The following is a 12,594-nucleotide window of genomic DNA, read 5'->3' as shown; positions in this document are numbered from 1 at the left end:
AATTTCTCCAGAACTTATTATTCCTTCTTCTCCATTCCTGTTGTCTTAGCTCAGGCCTTTTGATCTTTTGCCCAGACTTTTTAAAAATAACAGTTTAACTGGCCTTCCAGTCTCCAACCTACTCTTGCCCTGAACCGTCCTTCACACTGCCATAAATTCTCTAAAACATAAATCTAGTCATATCATTCCTCTGCTTTTAAGTCATTTGATAACTCCTTGGTTACAAGATAAGGCCCAAAAGCACAATCTGGACCTCGCCTAGATTTCTAATTAGATCTCCGGCTGTATCACCTGCTATCCTACCTCCTGCTGCATCTGTCACCACACCCACCCCGGGAGCCTCAGAGCTCAGACACACAGAGTCTGCGTCTCTTGAATACAAAAGCCTCCCTCAGTCTGCTGTGCCTTTACCTGTGTTGCTCTCCCTGCCAGGAGCGTCTCCTCATTCGACAGTTAGGGAGTAGTAGCAAGCCACGCTAGGTAGCAAGACAAGGAGGTGAAGGGGAGAAGGGAATTGAAGAGCATTACTAAAAGAGCACGGTGCTGGGTTCATATCCGGGTGCTCCATAAACACTGAATGAATGAATACATGAATTGCTGACCATGAGGTCCAGGCTGCAGAGGCAGGCAAGTGAAAACAGATGGACTATGAGAATAGCTCTGAATTTTTGCCTGTTACTCAAACCCTTTTCCTATTTCCCTCCCCCTCACCATCTTTCAGATCTCCATGTTTATGTTTCTTCGAATTTACAGACTACTATAGCACTACCTCAGATGCATTTAACCACGCCATACATAATTTATTTACTCATTCCTCATAAATCAATCCCTGCAGCCATCTGGAAAACAAGAACCACTTCTACTGCCTTTCAAGCTCCTCTTAACCAATCTTTTTAGTACGTGCTGTTGTGTCTGGTACAAAATGTAGTATTTTACGCACAGTTTCACCACCCAATATCAAGGGCTTTATGACCTTTTTTCTGTTGTTGTTGTTGTGTTTATTAGGCAATCCCATGTGAAAACATTAAATAAAGTAAGAACAATTAAAAATCAAAGCAAGGAAATTATATCACTACAGAGTGTATAAGTGAATTGATTTTCATGTGTGGCTCATGGAATACAGCCTGTTTTATGGTCAGACCTTGTAAACCACAAGCAGTAATTCTCCTGTAAAGGCTTGTGAAAAGTTGCAAAGGACTACTCATGTAAAAACACATTCAACATTTATAGGCAACGTAAAAGTCTTGTCTGCCTCTGTTTTCTAGTCTGTTAAATAGGAATAATGGATACTCACTTGCCCCAACCACCTACTGAGAGCAACATGAGCACACAAAAAGTACTTTGGTGATACAGATGCTCTATGAAATCATTTTCTATTCGATGCAATGAGGATAACAAAGCTAACCCACTCTGCTTTGACCAGAAGCCTTAAGGAGAGGTAGGCAGTTTAACTTTACGGATACATAACTGATCATTTCACTAGAGCCAGTGATTGCCATAACCGACTCACTCTGGTTATAACTATACATAAGTAGAAGTGATACAGAAACAGGTGTCCCTTTTAGAGAAATAGGCAAATATGAAAAACCACCAAATACCAAACCATGAGTTTGCTATTTCTTTTATGAACTTTAAATTCAGGGGCTCTCTTCTACTGTCACTTTCCTGAGATACCTTTACTAGGCAAATTTCTTACCTTCTTGAACCCGTGATTTTCATACTGGTATGGTCATCCCAAGTTGGTTGCCTCCTCAGGAGGAGTTCCCAGACCTTTCTAACTAAAGTGTTATTCCCCAGTTATCTTCTATTGTCATTTAGTTTATTTCCATCCTACTACTTATCATAACAGGTAATTAACTAGGTAATCTGTTTGTTTACTTATTTACCCAACTAGATCTAAATTCCAGATCAACCTGGATTTTATCTATTTAATCCCACAACTGTACCCCAAGTGCCTACAATAGTGCCTGGTTCATAGCAAGTGCTTAAAAAGTATTTGTTGAATGAATGAGTGAAGGAACTTGTCCTTGCGGTGACAACAAGCTTAATTCAAACTTCTTTGCATGACTTTCAAGGCCCCAATTTACTTATTTAGGCTTATATTCTGCCCTTTTATACCTCTGTATATTATGCCTGTTGATATCTCTGTAAAAGCTTGCTTTCTGCCCAAATGCTCTTCTTCCTACCAAATAACTTATCCTTCAAGGCCTTTCTTAAACACACCTTTTCTGTGAAATCTTTTCCAATCCTCCACAGACACACACACAGAATGCTTCCTCTGTTCAGTTCTTATAATAACGACAGCACTTATAATATAGGGTTATAATAGAAATAAAATAATAATAATGATAGCTAACATTTTAGAGCATTAACTCGATGCCAGGTACAGTTATAAATACTTTCTATGTTATTACTCATTTAATCCTGGAAACAACTCTAAGAAGTAGGTACTATCATTAGTACTTAAGAGTCTGTTACAGCTAGCTAGAATCAACTTCATGAATGCTGGGATGGTGCCTTAAAAAGCCTTGCTAATTCCCAGAACCCAGCAATGTATCTGCAATGTCATATGCCCTTACTACAAATCTGCTAAATAATGCATTCTGACATAAGTTTCTTATCCTCTGACGGCACTTTGAGAATGGCAATCCCAATCAGTTAAAGAACCAGACAGTAGTTTTAAGTAATTATACAAATTTAATCTTAAAGTGATACAGTCCTTTCTAATTACAACAAGAAGCTCAGAAGTCACAAAAGAATGATAAATCTAGTTATAGAAAAACTTAAAATATTTGTACATTAAAAAAACAAAGTTAACAAAGGCAAACCAGAAATGGAAAAAGTATATTCAACCCACATTAGACAAAAGATTAATTATAATATACGAAGGGCTCCTATAAAAAACATAAGAAAAGATAATCAGCCCATTAGAAAAACAGGAACATCATATGAACAGGAAACTTCCAGAAAAAAAAATTTAAATGGTTACAAACATATGAAAATATGCTCAACTTCATTAATTTAAAAAAGTGCAAATTAAAACAATGGGAATGTATTTATTTATTTTACTGATCATATTTTAAAGATGAAAAAAGAATTACAATATTCAGCACCAGCAAGGCTGTGGGGAAATAAATACTTTTATACACTCATGCTACAGAAATGCTTTCATATACTTAAAAGATACACACACACAAGGTTGTTCACTGTAGCACTGTTGGTAACAGCAAAAGATTGGAAATCACTGAAACGTGTATCAATGCAAGCTTGGTTAAATAAACTATGGTACAGCTATACCAGGAAACTGTATGCAGCCATTAAAAAGAGTGACATTACTGGATAACCAAATAACAGATGAGGGAAATTCTCATTTTATAAACGTACTCCAGATAATAAAAAACCTAATTATAAAAAGGGGCAAAGATTTGAAAAGACACTTCATCAAAGAGGATACAAGGTTGGCAAATAAGCATGTCAAGTGATGTTCAACATAAGCCATTAGGGAAATTAAATTAAAACCACGATGAGATAATACTACATACCCGTTAGAATGGCTCAACTAAAAATTACCGAAAATCCCAAGAGCTGTTGAGGATGCGGAACAAGCGGAGCTATCATACATAGCTAGTTCAGATGCAAACCGTACAGCCATTCCAGAAAATGGTCCTGCGTTTCCTATAAAGTTCAACATACATTTACCACATGACCCAGCGATCCCATTCCAGCCTATACTACTCAGCAAGAAAAAAGAATGAACAACTTGGATGAATCTGCAAAGCATTGAGCTGAGTGAGTGAAGGCAGTCTCAAATGGTGACATACTATGTGACTCCATGTATATAACATTCTCGAAAAGGAAAAACTGTAGGGACAGAGAAAAATAGATCAGTGGTTACCAGGAGTTGGGAGTGAGGGAGATCTAACTGCAAAGGGATAGCAAAAGAGAATTCTTTGGAGTGTTGAACTGTCTGTATCCTGTCAGTGGTGGGGAGTACCAGAAGCTGTACATGCATGTGCAAGAATCACAGGCATGTGTTAAAACTCAAAGGACTGTGCACCAGAAAATAAGTGAATTTTACTGTATGTACATTAAAAATAATTTTTAAAAACATAAATTGTCATCGGCAGTAACGATACCTTCTATTTCTCCATCTAAGGGAGGAACGTCATCTCTCATGGAGAAATCCATAGCTGTCCCGGGTATGTCCATCAAGTCTTCATCACTGGAGCTGCTCCGGAAGCTATTGAAACTCCCCTGCTGGAAGCCTCTGTTATCCATGGCTCCTGTGCAAAAAAGAAAAGAACACAGAACAAAACAGGAGGCTTATTACAATGACCTCCAAGCCCCTTACCACTTATTCTTTTTTTCTTGTGGTAAATACACATAACATAAAATTTACCACTTGAGCCATTTTAAACTAGACAATTCAGTAGCATTAAGTACATTTACGATATTGTACAATCATCATCACTACCCTTTTCCAGGAATTTTTCATCATCCCAAACAGAAACTCTGTACCCAGTAAACATAATTCCCCACCCCCTTCCCCCAACCCCTTATAACCTCTATTCTCTTTCTGTCTCTAGGATTTGCCAATTTTGGATATTTCATACAAATGTAATCATACAATATGTGGCCTTTTGTGTCCAGCTTCTTTTACTTCCCATAAGGTTTTCAAGGCTCATCCACGTATAGCACATATCAGCACTCATTCCTCTTTAGGGCTAAATAATACCCATTGTGTGAATATACCACATTTTGTTTATTCATTCATCATCTGATGGACATTTGGGTAGTTTTCACCTTTTGGATTAGCACTTATTCTTACGTCTTCATTCATGCTCTTACTTTGACAACACAGACATGCAAACTACTTAGTATATTCAGTTACCCTCCAGATGTAATGTACCTCTACCTTTACCATGTAGTTGATAGCAGTTGTTTGAGAACCATGCAAATGAGCAAACCAAATGAGGACATGTATACAAAACTCATATGAGTTCACAAGTAATCAATTGATACAAAAACTAGACATCAGTATTGAGAAATGTGTTAGCCATTTGAGAGTGGAGAAACATTATCTTACGGCCCTGACTCTCCCAGAGCTCCTAACACAATGCAGATGCACAGAAATACCGGGAAAAAGAGGCACACTGCGCTGCGCCATTCCATGTTGTTCTCTACTCAAGAATTGAATATTAAAGATGAAACATTTTCTACATCCCAAGTATGAATTTTCAGATTATAAATTATACTCAAAAGATCTTAGTATTTGATTAAAAAAAAACAGTATAGCCAACTTTGTCTTATCTAGCCCTGCTCCTCCAATTTGTTTTATGAAATCTTGATTGAGAATCATAGTTGGCAAAGTTCTATTGGATTAGGCAAATAATATTCCTTTTGAAGTATTCCAAATCTTTTAAGAAGCTTCTTACTCTAGGTTATCAGAATTATGTGTGATGAATGTGGTAAAAACCAAATTGGAAATTAAGCAATAGGTCTGAAAAATTTGAATCATAGCAGATAAATTAAATATTTCAAACATTGAGCATAAATGAGAAAGAACCAACATTTACCAGGTACTTAGCAATTTTCAGGGGCGGGGCTGTGTGCTTAAAATGAACTCTTTGACTTAATTTTTACAATGTTCCCATGCTGTGGCTTTATCATTCCTGGTGCAGATGGGGAAACTGAAGCTCAGAGAGGCTAAGTAACTTGCCAAGTCAGTTGTTAAAAAATGTTAAGCTCCAAATCATGTGTTCAGTTTCACAACACTTCACTTGTAATAAAGAGAACAGCCTGACAGAAGTGTAAGGGAGATTTATGAACCACCTACTATATACAAATGACTGTGGGACAGAGAGACAGATACAAAAATGATGCTGAGTAGGCCAGATGAGATGAAGATTGAGAGGCAAAGATTTGGGAGTTATCAACATCAAGGTGATGGTTGAAACCAAGAGAACAGATATTCCAAGGGATACCTAAAGTTCACTTATGGATAAAGATGAATATAAATAAAAGAAATGCATTCTCAATATCCCTCTTTAGTATGCACAAATAGCTTACACTCTGCACAGAGGTGAACTTAAACAAAAGATTCCCCAGGAACATGACCGTGCTTACACAGTGACATGCGGTCAAGCAAGGAAGGCAGGGTCATCTACTCAGTACTAATATGTACAAAACTATTGATCATAAAACCACTTCCTAACCAACAAAAACTCTAAGCTTGCTATGTGGATCAAATGGGCCGCTCGCTTGCCAATCCTGCATCCCCCCCAGACTTTTCCCCCTGCTCTCTCCTGCTTCCTTCACTCCCCTTCTCCCAGCACTCCCACAACAGTGCACTTACACGGAATTCCCTGTCTCAGTTGCTGCCTGTAGGGAACCTCACCTACCAGGAGATCCTTAGCAGTTTTTTCCTATTTCTAACAACACATAGGAAATGCTGAATCTCTCCGTCTTCCCTCCTGTCACCCAGGAAGAAGCGTCTTTACTCTTTAAGAAAAAAATAGCCTCTCTACTTTGTTCTGGATCTGACTGAGATAATACATCCTTCCCTGTCTTACTCTGATTTACTTTATTTTAATCTTTAAGGAGACCTACTATCTCCAGCTCTTATCTCTACCTCAAGCTCCAGCCCTGAAGCCCCAAGAACTCCACTGGACACTTGTTACTACTTCAAACTCAACTGGATGAAAATGAAAAAACAGTGGAAATAACATTAACCTAGACACAAATAATAAAATCCAAACAAGGCATATTCCCTGCCCCCACCCTCCACATCAACTTTCCTTTTCAATGCAGGCAGCTTCAGAGTCAATACTGCAGTTAATGTTTGTCTAACTCTGGGATTGACTACCTTCAACCAACCTGCCAAAAAGCACTCACTCTCAAGAGTAGGTATTCCAGGTTTCTAGAAATCTTAGCTGAAAACAAGCACCATTTTAGCTGACAAGAACAACCAAAGCTAATAGAGTAGCACAATTCAAGGGGTTTTCTTTCCATTTAAATTTATTAAATGCCCATGAATTCCATACAGTGACCAGCACTGAAAGAAAGCAAGAAAATTGCAAAATGATGCAGAATCCTTTCCCTCTCTCTCCACTGGTTCTATGTTTCATTCAGGAAATGATTTAAAATACGCAGTTCCAGTAACTCTACATTAGCCACACAAATTATAGGAAGAAAAAGTATGGGGAGTCCAAAAATAATTCATATTTGGCTTTGGAATATGTCCTGTAGTCATATTTTCAGATGGGTGTACCTATTGTTCTGGGAATTCATTAAAACAAAATAATGACACTACAAGCTGAAGACTCAACAAAGGAGAAGCTGGAAAACTTTTCAGTTTCCCCATTAGGACTTTCTGAACTCCTTCCTGTAATCCACTGACACAGAGCAATCCATCTAAATTGACCTGTCTCATTCCAAACATTTCCTGAAGCAGCTATCTGGTTCACTGTTTGGGTTTGAAAGTGCTTCCTTGATAAGTACATAGAAACAAAGGGTCAACTAAAGAAAATTAGAAGCAGCAAGTAAATCAAGGAAAACAGATGCTATAAATAGGAGTTCAGTAAAGGAAATAAATACAATCAGTAAAACTCAAAGTGATATTTGCCCATGGACAATCCACTCTGCTACAGTCTTTGGTTTTATTTTGCAGATATAAAAGAGTTCAAGAGAAAAGGTTAAAGCAGCAGAATAATGAGGAAATAACTTAAAGTTCCTTAAAGTTGAGATTTGAACCCACATCTAGTTGAACTCCAAGCCTAGTGCTCTTTCCATAACACTTTGGAACTTCACTATGACACATCAGTCCAGAGATTGGCACATGTAGATAAATCAAATATCTAGATGGCCACCAGCCTGAGGTCAGTTAGAATTTAGGGTAGGCTAGGAACAAAGTAAGGGGATTTGATTTATTTTCCCAACTAGTGGATTACATATAGGGAGAACAGAAATCAGGGGAAAATGTTGTTTGGTTGATATTTGTGTTACATAGCTGACACTTCAGTGCCTTTTGTCACTCTCTTGCTTAAAATCATAAGCTGGTTCCTTTCCCCATTGCCTTTAGGGTCAAGTTTAAATTTCTCTGCATGGCATTCAGGACTCTATCAAATTTAGATTTCATCTATCTAGATAGACTTATCTCCTGCCACAAATTCGTTATACTCCACGCAGGCCGTGCACTTTACTTTTTTCTTTTGTTTTTGGTGAGGAAGATTGGCCCTGAGCTAACATCTGTGCCAATCTTCCTCTATTTTTTATATGTGGGACACCGCCACAGCATGGCTTGATGAGCACTGTAGGTCTGCACCTGGGATCCGAACTTACAAACCCCAAGCCACCAAAGCAGAGCACACAAACTTAACCACTACACCATTGGGCTGGCCCCTTGGCCACGTACATTTTTTGAAGACGAAGAAGATTAGCCCTAAGCTAATATCTGTCGCCAATCCTCTTTTTTGCTGAGGAAGATTGGCCCTGAGCTAACATCTGTGCCCATCTTCCTCTACTTTATATGTGGGATGCCTGCCACAGCATGGCTTGATAAGTGGTGCATAGGTCCATGCCTGGAATCTGAACTGGTGAACCCCAGACTGCCAAAGTGGAGCTGGCGAACTTAACCACTACACCACTGGCTGCCCCCCCAGGCCATGTACATTTATGCCTCAGTGCCTTTGCTCCGGCCAGATACTCTATCTGGAATCCCATTCAGCCCTCCCATCTTCTTTTCAGCCTGGTTAAATCCCATTCAATCCATCTAGGGCCAGCTCGAACAGGCTTTTCCCTCAACCCTCCCTTTGTTCAGACATCTATGTTGATTGCATAATCTCTTCCACTTGAGTCTTGTCACTACACCATGTCCTTTTCATTTCTGTTGTCCCAGCAACTCTAGTGTTGTTCCAGAGTAAATGTTCAATAAATGCACATTGAGGAGGATTCCAGTTGGGGAGGAAGGGTTAACAGCCAATCAACATATTTATGGTTGACACTCAATACATCTATGCCTTGCACTATGAGGGTAGGGAATTGGGGATACAAAAAGTGTTTGTTACCCTGTCACTACTCTCAAGGAATTTATAGTCTAGTTGGGGAGAAAACTTTCACATAATGCAATTACACAACAGCTAAGTGTTAAACTGTTACAATAAAGGTGCAACTGGCATTCAGAAAATGGAGGGGAGTTTGTAAGCTAGAGAAGGCTTCATGGAGGAAAGAGGGTATTCCAGGCCCAGGAAACAAAATGGCAAAGGCTTGAGCTGAGAATAAGGCTGGCATTTGTGCTTGACTAGAGGACAGATTAGGTGAGCAAATGAATGGAGATAGACCATAAAGGATCTGGGAAGCCAATGGAGTCACTGTGGTTTTTGAGGAACAATATGATAAAAACACAATTTTAGGAGATGTGGCAGCATTGGGCTGGAAGAGAGAGGAGGAAAGGACTAGGAAGGCAGTTTACTACTTTCAGTTTCAATGTAGGTGATTTGGGATAGAGGAGGAAGGGGGGAAAGGGGAGGATGAGTGCATATTCCCAAAAGTTGTACTGAAAGAGCCAGGTGGGGTGGGCGGGACAGTGCTTGCTTGTGGTATGGCACACTGGCATCTTGTTTTACTAGTGACAGTGACACATGTTGGGTAAAATAAATTAATACATCCATCTCAACTAGCCCAACTGGCAAAAAAAAATGTACAAACCAATAGGTGGGCCGACATACACGACCCTTCAAATGAAAATAGAACATATACCACATATTCCAATGCTAACAAGCACAAAGAAGCAATAAACTTTTCTATTTCTTATTTTTGCTCCTCAAAAATAACTGTTGACCTGCACATGGCATTCTGCATAACATATGCCAGATACTGCAAATGTGGAAAAGGGAGACTGCAAGAGGAAGAAAGGGTTAAGAGAGGCATTATACAATTTACCAAGATACAAGTATTGTCATATCATTAAAAATAAAACATTAACACAATCCTAAGTGTAACACTGAAGGTGATAAAAACTGGCATATACATAAAATCACCTTTTGTCTACACACTATACTTTGGGCTACTTGAAGACAAAGAGACTTAAATCTGTGTACCCAAGTGCCGAACACAAAGAGAGATCTCAGTAAATAATCTAGCTCACACTCCAATTCCAGTTTTAGTTACATTATTTTGAGAAGCAGAAATGAAATGTGAATATTGGAGAGTAATCTCTGAGATGCCATAGAAAGTGCTTATTTCAAAGGTTTGGGCCAATCCTTAGTCCAAGGTACCTTCTCTACCAGTCGGAGTTGCAGGTAAAAAGTCCCAGGAGGAAATAATAGTGCTTCTTCTCCCAGTGTGGTCTTTATCTGGGAGGCATTCTACAGCTGAGGAGGAGTTATGAGAGAAGACAGGACTCAGAGAAGGCAGTATCAGTGCAGCCGCTCAAACTTTTTGGTCTCAAGTTCCCTTTGGTCTTCAAAATTATTGAGGAACCTAAAGAGTTTTTCTTTATATGGGTTCTCTCTACAGATATTTACTGAATTATAAATTAAGACCCCAAAATGCTTAAAATACATATTTATTAATGCATTTAAATATTTATTAATTTATTTAAATATTAATACAATTCCGACTGGTAGAGAAGGTGCTTTGGGTTAAGGATTGGCCCAAATCTTTGAAATAAGCACTTCCTATGGCATCTCAGAGATTACTCTCCAATATTCACATTTCATTTCTGCTTCTCAAAATAATGTAACTAAAACTGGAATTGGAGTATAAACTAGATTATTATTCAACCCACTGTATGGTAACATTAACATTTTTTGAAAAAATCTATAGTTTCTAAAACTAAAAAAATTAGTGAGAGGCATTTTGCAAATCTTTTTAATGTCTGCCTTAATAGAGGACAGCTGGATTCTGCTTCACATATTCCATTAGCCATCAGAGCAATGACATCATCATCTGTCTATTCATGAGAAAAGGAGAGTGAAAAAGGTAAATAATGTCTTAACATTAATATGAAAATGGTTTTGACCTCATAGACCCCCCCCCCCCCAAAGGGTCTCAGGAACTCCCAGACTGCTCTTTGAGAATTGTTGAAGCAGAAAAGAACACAGAATGGAGAAACTGTACTTGGACCACACTCATGATTGGTGAGAAGGTGAAAGAGGACAAACCAGTCAGAAGAGACTGTGTTGACGGCTATGAAAATGAACCACATGACAAACTAATATTTCCTATAAATTTTTTTTCCAAAGGAATAATAGATATATAGAGATTGTTCAAATCATTAAAACTGAATCCCAACAGATGAACAGGCAAAAGATATTAGTAGATAACTCATTAAAGAAAAGGAAAAAAAGGGCTTTAAAATTTCAGAAAAATTAAAATTAAAAAATAATATACTTTTTTAAAAAACTAACTATTGGTAGTGAGCATGATGCAGTCTATACAGAAACTGATATATAATGATGTACATCTGAAATTACACAATGTTATAAACCAATATGACCTCAATAAAATAAAAATAATAATAACATGCTATCTTCCCTTAGCAGATCAGCTTTTCTTTGATTTTATCTTAGAGATTTTGCAAATATAATAACTCCCTGTTATAAAGGCTTTGAAGAAGTGATAAATAAAATGGCTATGGAAGTGCCCTGAGGTTCAAGGACAAGGGCCTGCCTGGCCTGACAAAGACAACACATGAAATTTATACATCACTTTCACTTTGGAATATACAAGTAAAACTCTTTAATAAACTTGAACAAACTGAATATAGGATCACATTGAAAGATTTGCCTATTATAAACAGGAGGGTTTATTCCAAGAATGCAAGACTGGTATCACAAGGGAAACTATCAACATAATTTACCAGATTAAGAGAGAAAATTTTAAAGTGATAATTATCTCAACACATGTCAAGAATGGATTTTTTTTAATTTACATTTATTCTGGATTAAAATTTTTTCAATATTCCAGGTGTAGGATTTCTTTCCTGACACGGTATAGAATATTTAAATTCTAGTAGCAAAATATCATTCCCCTTACTACAGGAAGGCAACAATGCCTTCCGTTGCCAATTATATTTAACATGGTACAAGAAAAATTCTAAGAGAAAAAAACGAAGGATGCATATAGGAAAGGAAGAAATACGATATTCTGATATTTGGATTGAATATTTGAATATGTGGTATGAATGCATATCTATATAATCCTAAGAATATTAACTAAGAATTGGGTAATAAATGAATTCAGAAATTAGAAAATATACAGAAAGCAACTGCATTCCTATGTACTACCACAGAACTAGAAAATATAATAATTTATTTATGACAGAGACATAAACTCAAAATGCAACATTACTTTAAAAATTTATAAAAGCCAAATAGGAGGAAAACAAGGAAGACATAAGTCAACAAAGATGCTCTTGGATGTATCATGACCTTGGAAAGTCTAAATATAGCAAGAACGAAACATCCTAATTTGAACTATATTATATTTATATATTAATCTAAAGTCCCTATGGAACCCCTTATGTAACTTAAAAGACTGATAGTGAAGTTCATCTAGAAGAGTAAGTAGACAAGGATACTAGTGTATATATTT

At 37.5% G+C, this 12,594-nt stretch overlaps 1 protein-coding gene across 1 annotated transcript in view; it reads right to left on the bottom strand.

Annotated features, from left to right (window-relative positions):
• The window catches only part of CLCN5 (chloride voltage-gated channel 5), a 140,868-nt gene that overhangs the window by 38,421 nt on the left and 89,853 nt on the right, over window positions 1–12,594 (bottom strand). Inside the window, exon 3 of the mRNA XM_070606350.1 lies at window positions 4,137–4,283. Coding sequence (XP_070462451.1) covers window positions 4,137–4,283 — 147 coding nt within the window. The remainder of the gene's footprint in view (window positions 1–4,136; window positions 4,284–12,594) is intronic.

This window comes from Equus przewalskii, chromosome X (genome assembly GCF_037783145.1).
Source record: "Equus przewalskii isolate Varuska chromosome X, EquPr2, whole genome shotgun sequence".
Lineage (NCBI taxonomy): Eukaryota > Metazoa > Chordata > Mammalia > Perissodactyla > Equidae > Equus > Equus przewalskii.
Note: the sequence above shows the minus strand (reverse complement) of the source record. Positions and strands in the feature narration are given on the sequence as shown.